This window comes from Budorcas taxicolor, chromosome X, assembly GCF_023091745.1.
Source record: "Budorcas taxicolor isolate Tak-1 chromosome X, Takin1.1, whole genome shotgun sequence".
Lineage (NCBI taxonomy): Eukaryota > Metazoa > Chordata > Mammalia > Artiodactyla > Bovidae > Budorcas > Budorcas taxicolor.
In genome coordinates, this window is record NC_068935.1 from 10313782 (window position 1) to 10338039 (window position 24258).

General features: G+C 41.1%; 1 protein-coding gene across 1 annotated transcript; it reads left to right on the forward strand.

Annotated features, from left to right (window-relative positions):
* Positions 1-1365: 1365 nt before the first annotated feature.
* TIMM8A (translocase of inner mitochondrial membrane 8A) lies at positions 1366-4066 on the forward strand. Its single transcript, XM_052663501.1, has 2 exons — positions 1366-1545; positions 3052-4066. Exons 1-2 carry the CDS (start codon positions 1414-1416, stop codon positions 3211-3213), a joined length of 294 nt encoding a protein of 97 aa, XP_052519461.1. The 5' UTR covers positions 1366-1413; the 3' UTR covers positions 3214-4066.
* Positions 4067-24258: the final 20192 nt, after the last annotated feature.

Genomic DNA, 24258 nt, shown 5'->3' on the forward strand with positions numbered 1-24258 from the left:
AGGGATGTAAATAGCCTCACAATGGGGGTCCGACAGCTCTTTGGGTAGGCAATAGAGCTGGGGGGGAGGGAGGTAGAACTTGGCAGGAATAAAATGGTGTCATAAAAATGGAAGGGGAGGGTGTTTTGATAAAATAAAATTACTGGAAAGCATGAAGGTTTCTTGCTATTTCGATTAATCATGCAGCCTCCCGGAAGCGCCCTATCTCAGTGTTCCCGGAAACTGTTGTCTGGGTTGGTTTGTCACATTTCTACTTTCAGAACTCCACGGGATTCTCGACATTTAATCCCTCTCTTAAGTCGCTCAGTTGTATCTGATTCTTTGCGATAGGAGGGACTGTAGCCCCAGGCTCCTCTGCCCCTGGAATTCTTCAGGCAAGAATACTGGAGTGGGTTGCCATTTCCTTCTCCAGGGGATCTTATCCACCCAGGGATGGAACCCAGGTCTCCCGCATGGCAGGCAGATTCTTTACCATCTGAGCCATCGGGGAAGGCCCTTCAGGCCGTCTGGCTCTTGGTAGATTCTGCTTCTGAATCAGGTGGTGGTGGTGGTGGTGGTTTTGTTGCTAAGTCGTGTTCAACTCTTGCGACCCCACGGACTGTCGCCCGCCAGGCTCTTCAGTCCATGAAATTTTCCAGGCAAGAATCCTGGAGTGGGTTGCCATTTCCTACTCCAGGGGATCTTCCTGACCCAGGGATCAAACCCGCGTCTCCTGCCTTGTAGATGGACCGTTGTATTGCAGGGTGATGCTTTACCGCTGAGCCCCCAGGAAAGCATCTGAATCACAGACAGAGATCACAAACCAGAGCTCACACCCTGGCACGCGGTAGGCATTAGATATCATCGGAATAAATCTAACAGGTGAAGACAAAATCTGCCCGCGCCACTTTTTGCTACGTCAGGCGGGGTAAATTCCATTAAAGAACTCGAGCCAGGGGCCCAGGACAGCAAAGCTACGGGCCCAGCCGTCCCTGCCGAGCACCAGCGCGGCAGCGGGGAAAGCGTGGGTCAATTTGAAACCCGACTGGGGCGGGGCTGTTGGGCCGGTCGGGAAAGGGCCACATGGTCCGAGGTAACTTCCTTTTTTTAACCTTCTTTCTTTTCTTTTGAAATAACGTCTCGACAGCGCCACGGAGCTGGGCGGACAGTCCTGAGACCTCCGGTCGCAGACACGGCGCCGCCGCAGGGTCGCGTACGGGGCGGAGCGAGGCGCGCGGACAGCTGGAAGGAGCGCCCAGAGCCCGAGCTGGGGTGCGGGCGGGGGCGGGCCCCCGCATAGGGCCCCGCGCCCGCGCAGTGCGCTCGCGGGGCGGTCCCAGAGGCGGCGGGTTGTGGTTCCGGTTCCGCCGCGGAGACACGTGAAGGTCGGTGAGTTGGTGTGGAGTTCGTCTCCGCACGCGTGCCCGCGCTGGGATGGATTCCTCCTCGTCTTCCTCCGCGGCCGGGTTGGGCTCCGTAGACCCGCAGCTGCAGCATTTCATTGAGGTGGAGACTCAGAAGCAGCGCTTCCAGCAGCTGGTGCACCAGATGACGGAACTTTGTTGGGTGAGGAGCCTGGGGCTGGGACCTGGCCACGGTACCTACTTGCCTGTCCTTGCCTCGCGCAACTCACCCCGACGTCTAGAATTCGGGAAAGGGACAGGACCCGGCAGAACCCCTTGGTTTCCTTAGGTTCCTCAGGCCAAGCCGGGAGGGGAAAAGGGTGACTCCGCGTCTCAGGGTGGGTGTAGCTCCGGACCTCGGCTTTGTCAGTGCAGAGGATTGGGTATTGTAGAAGACTTATGCTGCTGTCTCAAGCAGAACTCTAGGCATTCAAGGTTGAAGCTCCCTAGTGCTGGTCACTAGGACTGATGAGCGCCCCCGCTAATGGTATTTAATGCTTGCTATCCTGAGTCCCAGAATCAGTGAATCTCCCGTCCCTGCACTCCTCAGAGTTTGCCTTGATTCCTTAGTTGCTCTAACCGTCCCTGCTGAGGAGTGGCTCTAACCCACGAACCAAAAAAGTGGAGTAATGTCTACCAACATACACACTTTTTTGCCTTCTTGTTCGATTGTTGTGTAATACCAAGCCGTTTCAGGTCTGAAGGTTGAGGAACTGTGTATGCCCTGTTAGGGGACTTTGGCAAAAGGGTAGAAGGCATTTATTTGCAGCTTGGAATCAAAGTGTTCTCTGGCTGCCAAGGACAGCATAACTACTCTGCCTTGACATACAAAATTCAAAGAATTCAGAAGCCAGGGATAAATTTCCTTGGAAGTGGAAAGACTGAGGCTTGTATACACAACAGAATAGCGAACGAAATTCATCTGAATTATAAACTTATGGTATCGCTGGACTCTGACCCTCAACAAATGATTGCTTAGCTCCCATCTGCCTTGAACTAGAGCGGTTTGATTCTTTTAAATATCTGGTTCGTTACATTTGGACCAGGCGGTGGTGTGGTTAAAGACTCCTTTAAGAATCTGAAAAGCAGTGGGCACTTCAGGAAAATTCATACAATTTTCCATTCGTCTTGAGAGAGAGGATTCAAGAGCCTCTGGCTTAAGTATATATTATAGAATCTCCAAATACTTTTTTTTCCCTTTGGTAGCTTTTATGGTGTCTTGCTTCAATGATCTATCGTTTCACCCATTTATCCTGCAGTTAGTTTAAAGGCACTTGGTGCAAGCAGCATTGTAGAGTTGTAACCAAATTCAGCAAAGGGTTAACTTCCCTAGTATTTTCCTTGCATTTTGTCATTTGTCTTGCTCTGTAATATCTCAGCACCATCATTTTCTGACTTATTATCTCTGTGCCACAGCTTCCCTCTTTGTGAAATGAAGATTAATAATAAACAGAATCTGTTCCAAAGGGTTGCTGTGAGAATTTAAGGCTGTGGAAAATTGCCACACAGTAAACTGCTGAATGTGAACTGTGATTAACATATCAGATACTGTTTTTAGGTGAAGTTTTTCCTCTAAGCAACAAGAAGCTCCACCTCCGGTTTTTTTTTTTTTTTTTTTTTTTTTTGTTTGCCAAGTTCCCTTTGTGATTCTGTATCTTGTCCTGAGCAGGAAAAGTGCATGGATAAGCCTGGGCCAAAGTTGGACAGTCGGGCTGAGGCCTGTTTTGTGAACTGCGTTGAGCGCTTCATTGACACAAGCCAATTCATCTTGAATCGACTGGAACAGACGCAGAAATCCAAGCCAGTCTTCTCAGAAAGCCTTTCTGATTGACCTCAGCATTACCTCTTTGGAAAAGGAAGGTAGTTCAAGAGATGAAGAGCAGTTGACGGGATAGCTGGAGAAAAGGCTGTGGGGGAGTTGGCCCCCACCTTTGTCACTCTTGGGACATCCTGCCATCTGAGAATGAACAAAGACCCATTTTGGGGGGATTTGAGGGTCAGATGTATTTGGGGTTGTGTTTTTTTCATGCTAGTCTTGTGAAACAATTGACAGATGAATGAAAAACTCTACTAGATGCATATTACTGTTTGTGGGATGATGCTTTTCTTGTAGTCCCATTAACTGCTTCCTATAATTTTAATAGTGGAATTGCACTATAATTTGATGCTGGGACCAGATAGGTAATAATCTGTTATTTGTGTGGGTTCATTGCAGATTTTGGGGGAGTTCAGTATACATCTTGGTGTCTTTCAGAAATGGCAGCAGTAGGGGAAGAGTAATTTGGTACTCAACTGTAGGCCTCCTTATCTAGGGTTTAATTATCAGTGCTGGAAAAAATATATTTCAACTTTCTAGATTCTCTGCCTCCCTTATACCGTGATTCACTTACATATCTATATGACATATGATCTCGAGCTAGTACAGGTTGCCTGAGAGTCTAGAGGCCTTTAGTTAAAGGAATCTAGCCAGTGAACGTAATTTTCATACTAAACTGCCACAAGGAAGAAGTTAACTTACCCTGTGTATCAGGGTTCAAAAAGATTTAATGATGTGCCTCAATGAAAAAAATTGAGATTTGGGCCAGTCAGAAACTAACAGCAGTATCAGGTTGAGGTGCATGCCTAATGTAAATCAGTGTAGTTTCCATTTACTGCGTCTTTTAATGACTGAAATAAAAGCTACAAGATTCAAGTCTGTGACTGAGAAGGCTTTCTATTCTGATTATCACCTGCACCCTGGAGAGATTTGGTTCCAAGTGGGCTGGTTCCAAGGCTGAAATGTAGTCAGCCTGGGTACCTGTTCTGTGCAAGTTATGGCACGGTATTACAGCAACCCCTGACCTTTCTGAGAGTAAAGAGGACTTTGAAATGAGATGAAGGGGAAGGAGTTCAGTACTGATGGTCAGTTCCCTGAGTGGAGTGGAAGAGATTCTTGAGACTGGATCCCATTCCTTAGTTCACATCCTAGTGGGATGGAGTGTAGACCTAAATTGGAACTCTTGTTGTGAGCCTCTAGTGCCAATCCATGAAGACTGGGAAATACACATTTCTAGAAGCCTCTAGTCCCTGTTTAACTTGCCACCATACAGGCAGTACAAGGAAAGTTTGAAAACTCTAGAAAACACAATAAAATAAACATTTAAGTACTTACTCTGCCACACACCATTTTGGGGACCAGCAGTGCTCAGAAATAGTCCCTGCCTTCATGTAGCTTCTATTTTAGTGAGGGGAGACAGGCCACAAACATATCCATGTGTCAATATAAGGAGTGCCATGCAGAAGAAGCAGAGTAAGGGTGTCAAGGAATGTTTGTGGGGCATTGTTATTTTAGCTAAAGATGATAGGAAAAGGCCTCCTGGGGGAGGTGACCTTTCAGCAGAGACCTGAAAGAACTAAGTAACCAAGCCATGTAGGTATCTGAGAGAAGAACATTTCAGGTAAGGGAGATGCCAAGTCCAAAGGCCCTAAGGAAGGAACACCAGTGTAGTAGAAGAATCTGAAAGTCAGTGTGGCTGAAGGTAAAGTGAGTAAGGAGGATAGTAAGAAATCCATCAGAGACTGATTGAAGATGGAGCCTGGGGACGTGCACTGATCTTTCCTTTTTTGTTCAGTCACTAAGTTGTGATTCTATGTAACCCCATGGACTGCAGCATGCCAGGCCTCCCTGTCCCTCACTGTCTCCTAGAATTTGCCCAAGTTCATGTCCGTGTCTGGGAACCCACTCCAGTATTCTTGCCTGAAGAATCCCATGGACAGAGGAGCCTGATGGGCTACAGTCCACGGGTCAAAAGACTTGGACACGACTGAATACCATACACAAGTATTTTTTTTCCTGTATCATTTCTTATTTTACTGTATCTATATTTCTTATCCTTCATTACCTTTGGATACAAACCGATTTGTCTGTTCTTACAAAGTAGTATTGCTTGCTCAGCTAACATACATAGTAAGAAAGTGGGTCTGTCAGATTCAGGCAGTACACTTGAGCACCAAGTATATGTTCGCTGCTGCTAGACACAACGGGAAAGAAAAAGTAGACCATTTGCCCACATCCTCTTGGAGGTTAAGTCCCAGAGCAACAATTTGAGCTCTTGTTTGTCAGTCTCAGAAATTTATTTCAAAACCTTGATAGAAAGGGTACTGTCAGCCCTAACGACATTCAAAGTCCTCATTTCAAATGTTGAGGATAGAAAATTCAAACCTCAACTGTAAAACAAGAGGACTGGATTAGTAGACCTTTCCTGAAAGGAAAAGGAATCTAAGATATAAAATAGAAACGCAAAGCTGCTCTGGTGGTGGGGGTATCTGGAGGCCTCCTCCACATCCCTGTGCAGCAGCCCCCCCTGGTAACTAAGGCACTGTCTCTAGGGTCTACCCAAGCATACTGTGGACCTCTAGGGTTTACCCAAGCATACTGTGAAAACTGGAACCATACTATCCCTAAGGCCCTTGCACATGAATGAGCATCAGGGATAACTGATACACGGAAATCAAGCAAGACCTTGGTATTTATGCTAACAAATCACGAGGAGTGTGAATTTAAAAAAAAATTCAGTAAACCCCATGTAAAATAGCCTTTACATGGAAAGCAGTCGATGGCCCTTTTTTAACCAATTTTCCCTTAGTACAAAATTTTGGCCTAGGGAGATTTTAATTCAGTCCTCCAAGTAGGGCTTCTTTTAAGATTCCTTATTCTCTCAGCCTCATTTTTTTGTTGTTGGCATTTTGCTGGACTTGAAAGAGATTGGTGGAAAAAAAGTCTGGTAACTCTTTCATTCCGTGGAGGAGTAAGGGTATTGTTTAGATTTATTGATCATAGACAATAGGGGCTTCCCTGGTGGCTCAGATGGTAAAGAACCTGCTTGTAATGCAGGAGACCTGGGTTCGACCCCTGGGTCAGGAAGATCCCCCTGGAGAAGGGAATGGCAACTCACTACAGTATTCTTGCCTGGGAAATCCCATGGACAGAGGATGTAGTCCATGGGGTCACAAAAGAGTTGGACACAACTGAGTGACTTTCACTTCATTCATAAAAGACAATAGCTATGGACCAAGAGGAATATCTTAAAAGCTGGAGAGGGAAAACAGCCAAGAGCTGTGCAAAGGAAGCCACAGGAGGTACCACTAAAGTTGTTGAGGACCATAGGCTGCCATTTCTTGAAAAGGAAATACTACATGGAATGACTGCATAGGTACTGAAAATACCAAGGCCCTGTTCAGATAGTTTATCTGAATGCTTATACAAAGCACAAGACAAATAGTATCCAGCCCAGGGCTGGTTTTGTGATTGGCTTCCCTAAAAGAAAGGGTCGCAAAGAGTCAGACATGACTGAGCGACTGTCACTTCAAGGCAATGTCCAAACTTGATACCTGACACAGAAAGTGAGCCAACAGAAGAGCAGATTAGAATACACACCAGGAGGTTACTCTGGCCATCCTGAGGTTCCACTATGAAGACAGGCAAGTAGAACTGATCACTACACACAGGGCAAAAAAAGATGAGTCCTGCAGTAAAAGAATTACTGTTGTTAGCATTTATATAAGAAATGCCAAAGCAATTTGACAATTAAATCATTACATTCTTAACACCCTAACAAGTGAGCAGCATTTGAGCAATTAGCTGTTTAATGTATGAATTAAAATTAGTGTTCTAGAGCTATGTCTTGGAAAAATCACTCAAAAAGGAAAGCCTGTACAATATAATTATGCTACACAGAAATGCGTAGAAGGGACAATTAGGATATGGCAAATCACGATTCAGATGTACTGACCAGGAATTCCAGATGAACAAAAGGGACAACAGAATTTTGAGATGCACCTGCAGTATAATGATAATAATAGCTATGCTTTATTGGAGTTATACATACTATTTGCCACATACTGTACTAAGTATTTTATATTGGATCATCTTTTGAAAACAATTCTGAGTGAGATCTATTGTACTCATTTTACAGATGGAAAAACTGAAGTTTGGAGAAATTAACTTATTGAAGGTTATATAGTTAGTTGGTTGTAGGGCTAGGATTTGAACCCAGGTAATTTGCCTCGAGCTCATAGTCTGAAATACTATACTAAGCTGCCTCCTAAAGTGTTAAAGATAAGAAGTAATGTTCCTCTAGATGATGGGGCCAGAATGCTGGGAACATTTCATTCTAGAAATAGCATGGAAGAGTGGAAAGAGCCTAAGGTTCAAATCTTACCTCACCCAGTACCTGTGTCCCATTGGGGAAGTCACTTAACCTTGGATCCTCAGTTTTTTCATTAAAAAAAATTAGATGGTAATGCCTGCCTTACAGGGTTGAAAAATGAGATTACATGTAAAGTGCTTGACACACTGTAGATACTTTAATGTAGCTATTTATTATTTTTCAGAACTGAGCATCTTTTTACAATTTTAATTATTTTTTTATTTTTTGGCTGTGGCGAGTGGCATGCAGGATCTTAGCTCCCCAACCAGGGATTGAACCTGGGCTCCCTGCATTGGGAATGCAAAGTTTAAGCCACTGGACCACCAGGGAAGTCCCAGAACTGAGCATCTTTGATAACCCTAGCAGAGTTGTTGTGTGGGAGAAAAAGAGAAAAGCAAGGCATCACTTCGTGAAGCTAACTGATGAAGTGATAGAACTAAAGGAGACTGTAATGTTAAGTTTGAGTTTTATCTTGCAACCATTGGATAGCTGTTCGAAAATTTTAAAGTGGAATAATATGATATTTGTGCTTGTTTCATGACAGAAGTACTAAATGCATGGTATTAAAAGTTTCAAACAATATAGAATTGCTTAGAATAAATGAAAATCCTCCCCTTACCCTCTTATATACATTTAGAAAGATCATTTTCGCAGCTCTATGGTAGTTGGATTAATACTGGGATAATAGTAAGTGTATTTATTTTGCTAGTTCAGGCAAGAGGCTGGAGGATTGAATTCAGAGTGAAAGTGGGGATGGACAGGAGGGGACATTTTAGAAATATGAGAGAGCTGTGAGAGGAGGAAACTGGAGCAAAGTAGAGAGCATGATAGGGAAAGAGGTGAAGGTGAAGGTGAAGTCGCTCAGTCGTGTCCTACTCTTTGCGACCCCGTGGACTGTAACCTACTAGGTTTCTCCGTCCATGGGATTCTCCAGGCAAGAAGAGGTAGGGGATAGAAAAATGTGCCAATGAGATGATGCCTTGGGATTCAAAGGGGTGCAAAAGTGACTGGGAAGAGAGGAAGGTAACAGAACTTACCCTGTTGAACAGGCTACAGAAAGCAAGTTATACAAATGGTCATTCTCAGTGTCTGGGTAACCCATGGAATTTCTCTCTGCCCTCAAATTTAAGGGACAAGTAAACTTTTCAAAGGAAAAGTTAGAAGCAAGCTAAGAGGAAAAAATATCCTAGTTGAGTTTTAACTCTGTATTCTGATAAGGTAAGGAAGAATGAGTAGAAGTACAACAAGGAAAAAGAAAAAGATGTTGAGGAGTCAGCCGTTCAGGCATCCAGGGGTATTGGTTCCAGGACACACACCCCCACTGCTGTAGAAAGTAAAATCTCCAGGTGTTCAAGTCCCTTATAGAAAAATGTACTGTTTGCATATCATTTACACACATCTTCCTATATACTTTAAATCATCTCTAGATAATGTATAATGCACAATACAAGGTAAGTGCTATGTAAATAATTGCCAAAGTGCAGGAAATTAAAAGTTTTGCTTTTTGGAACTTTTTGGATTTTTTCCCAAATATTTTCAATCTGCAATTGGTTAAAATCCACAGAATCAGAACCTGTGGACACAGAGGGCCTACTGTTAAGCTGTACTTCAGACCTGGGGCTTCCCAGGTATTTCAATGTTAAAGAAATAATCTGCCAATGCAGGAGACGTGGGGTCAGTCCCTAGGTTGGAAGATCCCCTGGAGCAGGAAATGGCAATCCATGCCAGTATTCTTGCCTGGAGAGTCCCATGGACAGAGTCTGGAGGGCTACAGTCCATGGGGTCGCAAAGAGTCGGACACGACTTAGTGACTAAATGACAACAAACTTCAGACCTATAGTTATTTCCTTATAGCTTAAAACCATTTTGTGGCTTCCCTGGTGGCTCAGAGGTTAAAGCGTCTGCCTGCAATGCAGGAGACCTGGGTTTGATCCCTGGGTCGGGAAGATCCCCTGGAGAAGGAAATGGCAACCCACTCTGCCGGGAGCCAGCGTGAGGAATTCCACCCGTGACAAGGTCATGCGGCAGAGCTCTGATGGCAAGGCTAATCAGACCTCAGGTTTTCCCCCTGGAATTTCCTGAGCATCCACCCCCCTAAAAATAAGAATCTGCCTGCTTTTCCACTCTTATGATATTCTCTGGAAAAAAGTCAACTCAGGGCTTTAGTCTTCTGCATTTGAAAGGGATGTTTCAGTTAAACCTCCTCTGATAGCTCTCTAGCTTGCCTTACAGGTTCCCCGGACCTCTTACAGCTTGTGAATTGCTTACAACCCCCCAACCGAGAGAGGCACAAAGCTTAAAAGCATCTTAAAGATACAGAGCCTTTTCTAAAGAGTTAAAACTCATATTGGTGATGTGTTTTCACTGGTGACTTAATGATTGCCGCCAGACCTCCATATTCTTTGTCTTTTAGGCACCTGGGAGGATGTTAATCAATGTAAACAGGATGTGGAAAAAGATATATAGTAGTTTTGATGTTAACAACACTAGACTTTTGAGTTAATTACTTTTCTTTGTTATATATCACTGCACTCCTCTTGTGTCCTTACTATGAAAGAATGTAACTTTATTTAGTGCTTTCTGAGAGTGGCACCAGACCTTGGGAAGATCAACACAAATAAGTCTTCTGGTTGACAAACCCTTATCAGAAAAAAGGCTGTAAAATGTTAATTGGCCCTTTTGGCTGGAAGATGATGTAAATCACCTAAGACTTGTGTATACAATTAGGTATGCAGAGAGAAAAGCCTGGTTTTGATAAGTCTGGACTGCTAACGCTGCATAACTTTGTGTTACCCATTGATCTCCATGTTTTATCAAAAGTATAAAAGGCCTTCTGAACAATAGAGGCTGGAGCCAGTCGCTGGACTGGTTTTCCCCGTGTGTCTCTCTCTCTCTCTCTTTCTCCCTCTCCCTCCTTTTTCCTCTTTACTTTAATTTCAGGCTGAATTCCCATCTGGAGCTGGGCGGCTCACTAAGTCTACTTACTTGCCCTGGCTTTTAAGACCCGCGGGAAAGGGAGCCTAAGGAGGGGCACCCTTAGATATTCAAGTGGGTGCCGGTGGCCCAACGGAGATAGTGCAAGCTCCTTGTCTGGAACTTTATTGGCCTTCCCCGTAAGCCAAGTTATTCAGCCTTCTTTCTCCACTTAATTTTCCTACTACACTATTTCTTCCTAATCTAATCTTATATTAATAAATAATTTTTTCCTCGCCGACTCCATCCACCCTTCAAATTCCCTGGATCCACTGGGGCTGGACCCCGGCACCACTCCAGTACTCTTACCTGGAGAATCCCATGGATGGAGGAGCCTGGTGGGCTACAGTCCATGGGGTTGCAAAGAGTCGGACATGACTGAGCGACTCTACTTTTCACTTCACTTAAACCATTTGCTGCATAACATGACTGACCTGTGCACTAAAACAGTTGTTTAAATTAAAAGTCTCAGGTGGTCATGATAGTGCTGGATGTACCTTGACACTACAAAAGAAACATCAGCATGGCCGCGTTGCTTTTCTGAACACCTATCCATCATTGTTTGGCTGCATACACCACCAGGTCGAAAGAGTTGATCCCTTTTCAAGCATTTTTTTTCCGTTCCCTCAGGCAGATCCCAGGGATGCTTTATTTTCTTCTTCTTTTTTTTTTTTTTCCCTTAAAACTGCCAACACTGAGGTTCTTTTCCCCATCAGATTAGTTATTATTCCTATTTCACCCCATTCTGCATAAGACAAGCATATCTTAAGGGTTTTCTTATAGATATTAAGAGTTTTGCTTTGAATTACCATGGGAGAATAGCCATGGGACAACACACAGAATAAATATGGGTAATTGCAAAGGTTCAGAATTTTACAAGTTTTTAACAGTCAACTCTGATTCATAGTCTCTTCCTTACTGATAAGGTGATTAACAAGATCTCTCTCAGTCTTTATTCTTTAGTGAGCTTCCCCAGTTCACACAAAACTCACAAGCCAAAAAAAAGATTATTAATTTTGTCTACATAAAAAAATACATGAACAGCAAAAGCTTCCATAAGCAAAGTTAACAGGAAAACAAATGGGGAACAAATATTTGAAAATTTTCAACAAAGGACTAATTTACTTATTATATAAAGGGCTCCTTTTCTGGTGGTACAGATGGTAAAGAATCTGCCTGCAACATGGGAGACCTGGGTTCGATCCCTGGGTTGGGAAGACCCCCTGGAGGAGGGCATGACAACCCACTCCAGTATTCTTGCCTGGAGAATCCCCATGGACATAAGAGCCTGGCAGGCTACAGTCCGGGGGGTTGCAAAGAATCAGACATGACTGAATGATTAACACTACTAAATCTATTCCAGAAGTCTGACTTCTAAGAATTCATCCTACAGATACACTTACATGTACAGGATGAGGAACCACTTTATATATTGATATGGAATGAGCTCCAATACATATTGTTAAAGCAGCAAGATTTAAGTCACAATATGCTGCAATTTGTGCAAAAGGCGGGATTAAAATAGATGTACATATTTGTTTGAATAAGCATAAATTATCTCTTGAAAGTGTTAGTCGCTCGGTCATGTCCGACTCTTTGCAACCCCTTTGTGGCCCATCAGGTTCCTCTGTCCATGGGATTTCCCAGGCAGAAATAGTGGAGTGGGTAGTCATTCCCTTCTTCAGAGGATCTTCCTGACCCAGAAATCGAACCCAGGTCTCCTGCATTGCAGGCAGATTGTTTACTGTATCAGGCACCAGGGAAGAAGGATATTGTTAACATTGTTTTCCTGGAGAGGAACTGGGTGGTTAGAAGGTAGGAGCGACAGGGAGACTTTTTACTATGTATCTTTTCTCTGTGTCTTTTGAATTTTGAATCATGTGACTATATTCTCCATTAAAAATAAATATTATTTTAAAAATAAAATTTCTCCCCACTTCAGAGTTCTGAAATGTATACTAAGAAGTAGAGAGGTGATAGAAACAACTTCTAGGAATAAAAATCCTATATCAGCTACAGTAATTTCAGATGCCCATTAGTTACAAATGGATTATTTATATATCTAAAGACATCAAATAGGGATGGGATAAGGGTGGGGTGAGTAAGACATTCACCTTGTGTGCAAAATTTAAAGGGATGCCAAAAAACTCAGTGATCAGGATAAATATTTTAATGTAATAGTTTAAAAATTAGTGCAAAAATCCATGATGAACAAAAATGAAAAAAATTTAAATAAAGACAATGCCATACCAAGCCATACTGGACTGTGAGGAAAATGGGAAAATGTGGACCCATGTACATGTTTTTGTGTGTTCTTGAATGATTAATTTTTTTCCAAAAAAATTAAAGCAGTTGGAAAAATTGAAAAGTAAATACATTAAAACTCACAGCATTGTTTAAATAGCTTATCTACACTAAAAGCTGAATTAAATTTTACTTTCCTGACTTTAATGGAAGCAAACTCATCAATAATATTTTCATTAAAACCAATAATATTTCATTAAATATTTTCTTAGGCCTGATAAGAATATGTAGAATTTGGGGAGAGTGCTAATACGCTGGTGGAACTTAAATGCAAGGTAGATATTGGAGAATCTCTGAAAATAAGAATTGCAAGGTAGATGTGAACTATTTAGTTATGCCCTGCTAAGGAGTTTAGATTTTATTTTGAAGGTGATGGTGAACCTCTAAAGTATTCCTGAAGTATTTCAATCTTGTAGGAAGATTACAATCACACCAGTGACAAAGTCCAAAAAAGGGTAAGACTGAAAGTAGGGACCTGATAGATCAAGTTAGAAATGTAATTGCAAGGTAGGTTGGGTAAATTCTGATGACTAAATAAGAGGAGCAAGGGACTTCCTTGGTGGTCTAGTGGTTAAGACTCTGCACCACAAGGGGGAATGGTTGGATCCCAGGTCTGGGACTAAGATCCCACATGTCTCAGAGTGTGGCCAAAAAATACTTAAAATTTTTTTAAAAAAATGAGGAAAAGGGGAAAAATGAGAAAAGAACAAGAAATTTAAAAAAAAGATCAAATAATTTTGAAAGAGAATTCTAGAAGTTCAAAAACAGTTTTAATATTAAAAACTCAGTGAGTAGATTAAACCATAGATTGAGCACAGTTAAAAAGTGTTAAACTGAAACACAGATATACAAAATATAACAGAGATGAATTAAAAATATGAAAGAGGTAAAGAGACAAAGAGGACAAATGGGAAAAAAAAAGTAATAGTCAAAGAAGTACTGTGTCAGAGTGTTCTAGAACTGATGAATTAAAGATGTGAATTCTGATTCAGAAAGTGAGTCCTGAGCAGGAAAAATACAAACTAAATTCACATTTAGACCATTTTTTATATCTTCAGTTCAGTTCAGTTCAGTTCAGTTGCTCAGTCGTGTCCAACTCTTTGCGACCCCATGAATCGCAGCACGCCAGGCCTCCCTGTCCACCACCAACTCCCAGAGTTCACTCAGACTCATGTCCATCGAGTCGGTGATGCCATCCAGCCATCTCATCCTGGGTCGTCCCCTTCTCTTCCTGCCCCCAATCCCTCCCAGCATCAGAGTCTTTTCCAATGAGTCAACTCTTCACATGAGGTGTTCAAAGTTTTGGAGCTTCAGCTTTAGCATCATTCCTTCCAAAGAAATCCCAGGGCTGATCTCCTTCAGAATGGACTGGTTGGATCTCCTTGCAGTCCATGGGACTCTCAAGAGTCTTCTCCAACACCACAGTTCAAAAGCATCAATTCTTCATCACTCAGCCTTCTTTACAGTCCAACTCTCACATCCATACATCTTAGAACATCAAAACAAATGATCCTAATGATAATACTCTACATTTTCTATGTGCCAGGATTGTTCTGAACATTTCACTCAAAAGACAATAATTTTAATATATTGGGGTATTTTTCTTCCAGTCTTTTATCCATGCATGTTTATGTATAAAAACAAAAATTTTGAAGAAAAATATACTACACATATAATTTTATATTCTAGTTTTTTACTCAGCATCTTTCCATAAGCATTTTCCCATTATTAAGCAGCAGTAGCAATAAAGGCATAAATAACAACTAACATTTTACTGTTGTAGTTATGAACATGGGTTTTTGAAGTCAAGCTTTCTGTATTTGAATCCCAGGTCACTACATACTAGCTGTGTGGCTTTGGATAAGTGACCCATTCTCTCTCTGCTCCCATTTACTCATCTATGAGAACCTACATCCTAAGAGTTATTGTGAGTTACTGTTTACTAAGCTATCTGCCACGCACTGTGCTAAACACATGAATAATCTCATTCAGTACTCACAAAGTTCCTGTGGGTTAGAACTGTTATTGTCCATGTTTTACAAATGAGAAAAGTAGGGCTTAGAAAGACTGTTAAGTGATTTGCCTAAAGTCACACAGCCAGTGATGGTGCTTAAACTTGAATTCAGATGTTTCCAAATACTATTATCTTGATTGTCATGCTACACTCTTCTTCAATGTGTTTGAATGGCTTCATAGAATGTAGGGATCATAAAGCTCATCACAATATCCCCAAATGTTGCACAGATTTTTTTTAAATTTTACTTTATTTTCCTTTACAATACTGTGTTGGTTTTGCCATTCATCTACATTTAGATCTTTTCCACTTATTTCCTATTACAGATAACCCAGTGAAGAACATCTTTGCGCATAAAATATTGTGTGCACTTCAGGTAAACTGTTTAGGGTAGTTATTCTGAAGTGGACTTAGACTAAGTCAAAAAGTTTGAACATTTTAAGACTCTTAACAAAGTTGGCAAACTGTTTTCCAGAAAGGTTGAAACTATTTACATATCCATAGGTAGTTAGCAAGAATAAAGTTGAATATTTTTTTACATATTGACCACCTACTTAAATGCTTTGGCTATGTTTCTTCAGAGATGTTCATTTTTCTAATTTGTATGCTATATAGTCATATATTATGTTCAGTTCAGTTCAGTCGCTCAGTCGTGTCCGACTCTTTGCGACCCCATGAATCGCAGCACGCCAGGCCTCCCTGTCCATCACCAACTCCTGGAGTTCACTCAGACTCATGTCCATCAAGTCGGTGATGCCATCCAGCCATCTCATCCTCTGTTGTCCCCTTCTCCTCCTGGCCCCAATCCCTCCCAGCATCAGAGTCTTTTCCAATGAGTCAGCTCTTCACATGATGTGTTCAAAGTACTGGAGTTTCAGCTTTAGCACCATTCCTTCCAAAGAACACCCAGGGCTGATCTTCAGAATGGACTGTTAGGTGTATATATTATATAGGCTTCCCAGGTGGTGCAGTGGTAAAGAATCTGCCTGCCAATGCAGGAGATAGGAGTTTGATCCCTGGTCAGGAAGATCCCCTGGAGGAGGGCATGACAGCCCACTTCAGTACTCTTTCCGGGAGAATCCCATGGTTAGAGGAACCTGGTGGGCTATACAGTTCATGGGGTTGCAAAAGAGTCAGACATAACAACTAAACAACAGCAAATTTATTCCCAGGATGCCTCTCTTATTTGGGTAATTTTCCTAGCAAATTTGCTTCATCCTCAAAATAGAGAATATTCAAAGACTGGGACAATCTCTTCTACTTCCTCCCTCCCCTCCTTCGTTCCTTCCTTTTTTTTTTTTTTTGCCTTTTAAAAAAAATTTTTATTTTTTACTTTATTTTGCTTTACAATACTGTATTGGTTTTGCCATACATTGACATGGATCAGCCCCGGGTGTACATGAGTTCCCAATCCTGAACCCCCCTCCCACCTCCCACCCCAAAAGTTTCTTCCTTATAGTGCAGGCCTTGAGAAGTGAGATTCAACTGTAACTCTAGGCCAAGGCAACAGGAGCTGAAGTTAAATTTGGTTTTGCTTAGCCACACCGAAATGGATCTGAATGTAGGGCAGAGACAGAAATATACTCTTGAGATGATTTTTTATTATGTAAAAGTAAGTAAATGTGTATCTATGCTTATGTAACTATGTCTGTGTATGTGAATGTGCATGTAATTATTGGGAGGAAATGAGATTTTACTGAAAATATCTGGGAAAAAGAGAAACCCTGAATGCTTGTTGGCTTATTCTAAACCTGACTGTGATCCATGGAAAAAAAAAAAAACACAACTTTTTTTATCTGAGCATTGAGTTAAATATAATTCCAATAGGTTGTACATTGAAGAATGCTTACTGAATATTAGTCCAGCCCACATTCCTTCAAGTGTGTAGCCACTATGACCTAAATAAAGGCAGAAGTATTATTAGTCTATTAATTCTAAAACAGTATAATATGATAAGCTTATATTGCAACTATTTATATTTTTCTTCAGGTGAAAAGAGAACTGAAGAATGTAACTTGTTTATAAGCTTTAGTAAGGAACTTGGATTTTTTTCCTTATTAATATCAAATTTATTTTATTCCATTTCTGAAACAAGATATTTACTTGATTTTTAAAAAGCTCAATTGTTTTTTCTGATCATTATTAACATGCATATTAATTGCAAAAATAAATCAGAAAATACAGAAAAGTGCAAGGAAGAAAATGTGCTAATGGAAAGAAAAGAAAGAAAAAGAGAAGAAAAACTAAACAGTCATTTTAAAAATGTGGAGATTGCTCTAATGGAACTGCTGCTGGTCACTTTAATAAGGCCTATCTTCTATAAGATAAAGTTTCTTCCAATGAAAATACTGGAGCTGAGAACCAAGACTAGGCCCATGTAGAAGTCAGAGTGGCCAGACACTGTGTCCTTCTAGCAATGATTCTCTGTTGAGATAAAATACTGAGATGGACAATTTCTCTTGATTAAAACATAAATCCTGTGTTTGAGTTACATCTGTGAAAAAATGGCAGATTAGGAAACACCAAAAGTCCTTCTCTTCACAAAAAAGCAAACTGTCAAACACTGTCAAAATCAACTTTATAAGAACTCTGGAAACAAAAGTTTATAGCAACTGTAGTTGAGTGACATCACCAAAAATGGCAGAATAGGGAACTCCAGGGTTGTATCTACACAAAAACAAATAAGACATCAAAATCTGTCAAGTTTTGCAGAATTCTAGAATCTAATTAAAAAATACAACAAACAGTGGAAAGTTTAGTGAAGAAAAAAGTGGTTACATTGCAGTAAGAGTGCTCTGGTGCTTTCAATCACCTGCCTACCAACTCTTCACTCCCCAGGTCAGTGACAGCAATGAAGAATGACGTCCTGCACTCTTGGCGCAGGTTGATATTGCCAGAATGAGTAATACAGACCTTGTTCCCAAACATTATGGGTTTCCCTAGTGGCTCAGATGGTAAAGCATCTGCCTGCAATGTGGGAGACCCGGGTTTGATCCTTGGGTCAGGAAGATCCGCTGGAGAAGGAAATGGCAACCCACCTCAGTGCTCTTGCCTGGAAAATTCCATGGATGGAAGATCCTGGTGGGCTACAGTCAATGGGGCTGCATAGAGTCAGACACGACTGAGCGACTCCCTTTCTTTCCCAAACATTGTGATTGTTTCAACCTGACTAGTGGCTGTCTGGTATAAGGACCTGACTTTACTTCACCTGAATTAGAGCATTCCCATGGCTTCCTCGGTGGCTTTTGCCAAAAGCATTTAAAAGCAAAAGTGTTGTCTGGAGTAGCCCAGGGAAAGGGATGACAGTAGGGATAGGAAATAGATGGCTTGAAAAGCCTGGAAAAAAGAAGTTCGGAAAGGAAATGTTCCAACAGTTTTCATGTATACCAGCGAATTGAGAAAGCTACATGTATACCAACAGCTGGACTCGTTCAAAAAAGGCCGTGAGAAGATCTAAGCTTTTACCTCTGCCTGATCTTCAGGATTTGTGCAAACAGGAACCGACAGTTAAGGCAGAGTTCTAAATGTAGTGGCTAAGCATTTATACAGTCCCCAAACACACAGCCAATCTACAAACGTTGGTAGAGTACTTTTTTCTTTCTCATTTTTCCTTTCTGTATTTCTTTTCTTGACTCCAAGCAATTAAGCAAATTCTGTCAGAATACTAGTTGACCACTCAGTTAATGGAATACAAACCTGACTGGCCACATTACACACTACAGTAGTTCCCCCCTTACCTATGAAGGATATGTTCCAACACCCCTAGTGACCAAATCCTATACATACTATGTTTTTTCCTATACATACATATTTATGATAAAGTTTAATTTATAAATTAGGCAGAGTGAGAGATTAACAATAATAATAAAATCAAACATTTATAACAGTATGCTGTAATAAGAGTTATGTGAATGTGGTCTCTCTCTCTCTCAAAATACCATATTTTACAAACTTAATACCTTTTCCATTTTAACCAAGCCCTTATCATGCACTGTGGCCATAACTTTTCATAGTTTGAGGTGCAACAGCAAAGGTATCATGAATTTCTTTTTCCTTCTTCATGATTTCACAGATAGAAGATTTGTTCTGTTGATCTTACCAACCTCAGCAGACATTTTTTTTTCTCTTCTTATTAAGTCAAGAACTTTCACTTTTTTACTTAAAGGAAGAACTTTAAAGCTTCTTTTTGGCATATCTGAATTGCTAGCATCATTACTCTTATGCCTTGAGGCCACTATTAAGTAAAATAAGGGTTATTTGAACATAAGCACTGTAATGCCCTGACAGGTAATCTGATAACCAAGAGGGCTACTAAGTGACTTATAGGCAGGATATGTTGGACGAAGAGATGATTCATGTCTCAAGTGAGATAAGATGGGAAAATGAGATTTCACCATGCTACTCAGAACTGAATGTGATCCACTGGAGAAGGGAATGGCAAGCCACTTCAGTATTCTTGCCTTGAGAATCCAATGAACAATATGAAAGGGCAAAAAGATAGGACACTGAAAGAGGAACTCCCCAGGTCGGTAGGTGCCCAATATGCTACTGTAGATCAGTGGAGAAATAACTCCAAAAAGAATGAAGGGATGGAGCCAAAGCAAAAACAACACCCAGTTTTGGATGGGACTGGTAATAGAAGCAAGGTTCGATGCTGTAAAGAACAATATTGCATAGGAACCTGGAATGTTAGGTCCATGAATCAAGGCAAATTGGAAGTGGTCAAACAGGAGATGACAAGAGTGAACACAACATTCTAGGAATCAGCGAACTAAGATGATGGACTGGAATGGGTGAATTTAACTCAGATGACCATTATATCTATTACTGTGGGCAGGAATCCCTCAGAAGAAATGGAGTAGCCATCACAGTCAACAAAAGAGTCCAAAATGCAGTACTTGGATGCAATCTCAAAAACGACAGAATGATCTCTCTTCGTTTCCAAGGCAAACCATCACATAATTCAAGTCTATGCCCCGACCAGTAACACTAAAGAAGCTGAAGTTGAATAGATCTATGAAGACCTACAAGACCCTTTAGCACTAACACCCCAAAAAGATGTCCTTTTCACTATAGGGGACTGGAATGCAAAAGTAGGAAGTCAAGAAACACCTGGAGTAACAGGCAAATTTGGCCTTGGAGTACAGAATGAAGCAGGGCAAAGGCTAATAGAGTTCTGCCAAGAGAACGCACTGGTTATAGCAAACACCCTCTTCCAACAACACAAGAGAAGACTCTACACATGGACATCACCAGATGGTCGACACCAAAATCAGATTGATTATATTCTTTGCAGCCAAAGATGGAGAAGCTCTATATAGTCAACAAAAACAAGACTGGGAGCTGACTGTGGCTCAGATCATGAGCTCCTTATTGCCAAATTCAGACTTAAATTGAAGAAAGTGAAGAAAACCACTAGACCATTCAGGTATGACCTAAATCAAATCCCTTATGATTATACAGTGGAAGTGAGAGATAGATTTTAGGAACTAGATCTGATAGAGTGCCTGATGAACTATGGATGGAGGTTCGTGACATTGTACAGGAGATGGGAATCAAGACCATGCCCAAGAAAAAGAAATGCAATAAAACAAAATGGCTGTCTGAGGAGGCCTTACAAATAGCTGAGAAAAGAAGTGAAGTGAAAAGCAAAGGAGAAAAGGAAAGATATAAGCATCTGAATGGAGAGTTCCAAAGAATAGCAAGGAGAGATAAGAAAGCCTTCTTCAGCGATCAATGCAAAGAAATAGAGGAAAAGAACAGAATGGGAAAGACTAGAGATCTCTTCAAGAAAGTTAGAGATACCAAGGGAACATTTCATGCAAAGATGGGCTCAATAAAGGACAGAAATGGTATGGACCTAACAGAAGCAGAAGATATTAAGAAGAGGTGACAAAAATACACAGAAGAACTGTACAAAAAAGATCTTCATGACCCAGATAATCATGATGGTGTGATCACTCACCTAGAGCCAGACATCCTGGAATGTGAAGTCGAGTGGGCCTTAGAAAGCATCACTATGAACAAAGCTAGTGGAGGTGATGGAATTCCAGTTGAGCTATTTCAAATCCTGAAAGATGATGCTGTGAAAGTGCTGCACTCAATATGCCAGCAAATTTGGAAAACTCAGCAGTGGCCACAGGACTGGAAAAGGTCAGTTTTCATTCTAATTCCAAAGAAAGGCAATGCCAAAGAATGCTCAAACTACCACACAATTGCACTCATCTCACACGCTAGTAAAGTGATGCTTAAAATTCTCCAAGCCAGGCTTTAGCAATATGTTAACCATGAACTTCCAGTTGTTCAAGCTGGTTTTAGAAAAGGCAGAGGAACCAGAGATCAAATTGCCAACATCTGCTGATCATCAAAAAAGCAAGAGAGTTCCAGAAAAACATCTATTTCTGCTTTATTGAATATGCCAAAGCCTTTGAGTGTGTGGATCACAATAAACTGTGGAAGATTCTGGAAGAGGTGGGAATACCAGACCACCTGACCTGCCTCTTGAGAAACCTATATGCAGGTCAGGAAGCAACAGTTAGAACTGGACATGGAACAACAGACTGGTTCCAAATAGGTACAGGAGTACATCAAGGCTGTATATTGTCACCCTACTTATTTAACTTACATGCAGAGAACATCATGAGAAATGCTAGGCTGTAGGAAGCGCAAGCTGGAATCACGGTTGCTGGGAGAATTATCAATAACCTTAGATATGCAGATGACACCACCCTTATGGCAGAAAGTGAAGGAGAGAGCCTCTTGATGAAAGTGAAAGAGAAAAATTGGCTTAAAGCTCAACATTCAGAAAACGAAGATCATGGCCTTCAGCCCCATCACTTCATGGCAAATAGATGAGCAAACAGTGGAAACAGTGGCTGACTTTATTTTTCTGGGCTCCAAAATCACTGCAGATGGTGATTGCAGCCATGAAATTAAAAGATGCTTACTCCTTGGAAGGAAAGTTATGACCAACCTAGTTAGCATATTAAAAAGCAGAGACATTAGTTTGCCAACAAAGGTCTGTCTAGTCAAGGCTATGGTTTTTCCAGTAGTCATGTATGGATGTGAGAGTTGGACTGTGAAGAAAGCTGATCACTGAAGAATTGATGCTTTTGAACTGTGGTGCTGGAAAAGAGTCTTGAGAGTCCCTTGGATTGCAAGGAGATCCAACCAGTCCATCCTAAAGGAGATCAGTCCTGGGTGTTCATTGGAAGGACTGATGCTGAAGCTGAAACTCCAATACTTTGGCCACCTGATGAAAAGAGGTGACTCATTGGAAAAGTCCCTGATGCTGGGAAAGATTGAGGGCAGGAGAAGGGGATGACAGACGATGAGATGGCTGGATGGCATAACTGACTTGATGGACATGAATTTGGGTAGACTCCAGGAGTTGGTAATGGACAGAGAGGCCTGGCGTGCTGTGGTTCATGGGGTCGCAAAGAGTCGGACATGACTGAGTGACTGAACTGAACTGAACTCAGAACAGTGTGTAATTTAAAACCCATGAATTGTTTATTTCTGGAATTTTCCATTTAATATTTTCAGATCATGGCTGATTATGGGTAACTGAAACCATGGAGAATGAAACTTAGCATATTGGGGAACTAATGTAGAGATTTTACAAAATAGTTTAGAAATATCATTCAACAAACACAAGCCACAATATGGAGCATAAATACACCCCGAGGAAGGGGAACAATCATATTTCAAAAGTTACCATGTTGTAACATTCAAAATATCCAATTCTCAACAAAAATTATAAGACAGGCAAAGAAAGAAGAAAGAATGGCACATTCACAGGAAACAAAAGAGAAATTAAACTGTCCCTAAAGGAGCTGAGAATAAGAGTAGACAATGAGTTTAAGACTTTAAATCAACTGTATTAAATATGCCTAAAGAACTTAAGGAAACCAAGAACAAAGAATTAAAGGAAACAGTAGGACAATGTCACATAAAGCTGCTGCTGCTGCTGCTGCTAAGTCGCTTCAGTCGTGTCTGACTCTCTGCGACCCCATAGACGGCAGCCCACCAGGCTCCACTGTCCCTGGGATTCTCCAGGCAAGAACACTGGAGTGGGTTGCCATTTCCTTCTCCAATGCATGAAAGTGAAAAGTGAAACTGAAGTCGCTCAGTTGTGTCCACCTCTTAGGGACCCCATGGACTGCAGTCTACCAGGCTCCTCTGTCCATGGGGTTTTCCAGGCAAGAGTACTGCAGTGGGGTGCCATTGCCTTTTCCAGTCACATAAAGCAGAGAATATCAATAAAGAGATATAAATTATAAAAAGGAATCAAAAAGAAAGTCTGGAGTTGAAAAGTACAACTGAAGTAACAAAAATTCCACTAGAGAAGAGAGTTTTTAGCAAGATTTGAGGAAGAAGAATCAATGAAATTGAAGATAGATTAATCCATATTATCCACTCTGAAAAGCAGAAAAATAATGAAGAAAAATTAATAGAGCCTAGGGCTTCCCTGGTGGCTCAGACGGTAAAGCGTCTGCCTGCAATGTGGGAGACCTGGGTTTGATTCCTGGGTCGGGAAGATCCCCTGGAGAAGGAAATGGCAACCCACTCCAGCACTCTTGCCTGGAAAATCCCATGGATGGAGGAGCCTGATAGGCTACAGTCCATGGGGTCGCAAAGAGTCAGACACGACTGAGCGACTTCAGTTTCAGTTTCAAGAAACTGATGAGACACTATCAGCCATACTAACATATGAAAAATGGGATTCCTGGATGGAAGGAAGAGAAATAAAAGGGAATAAAAAACATTTAAAGAAGTAATAAATGACTGATAACCTCCAAAATTTGATGAAAGTCATGAATCTATATATACACCAAGAAGCTAACAGCTTCCAAGCATGGTAAATTCATGAGATCCACACTGATACACATTATAGTCAAATGGTCAAAATACAAAGCCAAAGAGAGAAGTTTGAAATATCACAGAAAGAACTTACTCATAATGTGTATGAAAGCCTCAATAAGATTAACAGCCTATTTCTCTTCAGAAGCCATGAAGGCCAGAAGACAATGAGGTCATATATTCACAGTGCTGAAAGAAAAAAACTGTCAAGTAAGAATCCTATATGTGGTCAAACTATCATTCAAAAAAGGGTAGAAATTAAGATATTTCCAGATAAGCAAAAACTGAGAGAGTTTATTACTAGTAAACCTGCCCTACAAGAAATGCTAAAACTCATCCTTCAGGCTGAAATGAAAAAAAAACACTATAGAGCATAACTGAAAGCCATATGAAGAAACAATGAACAACACAAAGATAGCTACAGAGGTAAACGTATAGGCCAGTATTATTGCATTTTTCATTTGTAACAAAGATGGGGGACAGGGCTATATAGAAGTAGTTTTTGCATGCCATTTAAGTTAAATTGATATCAATT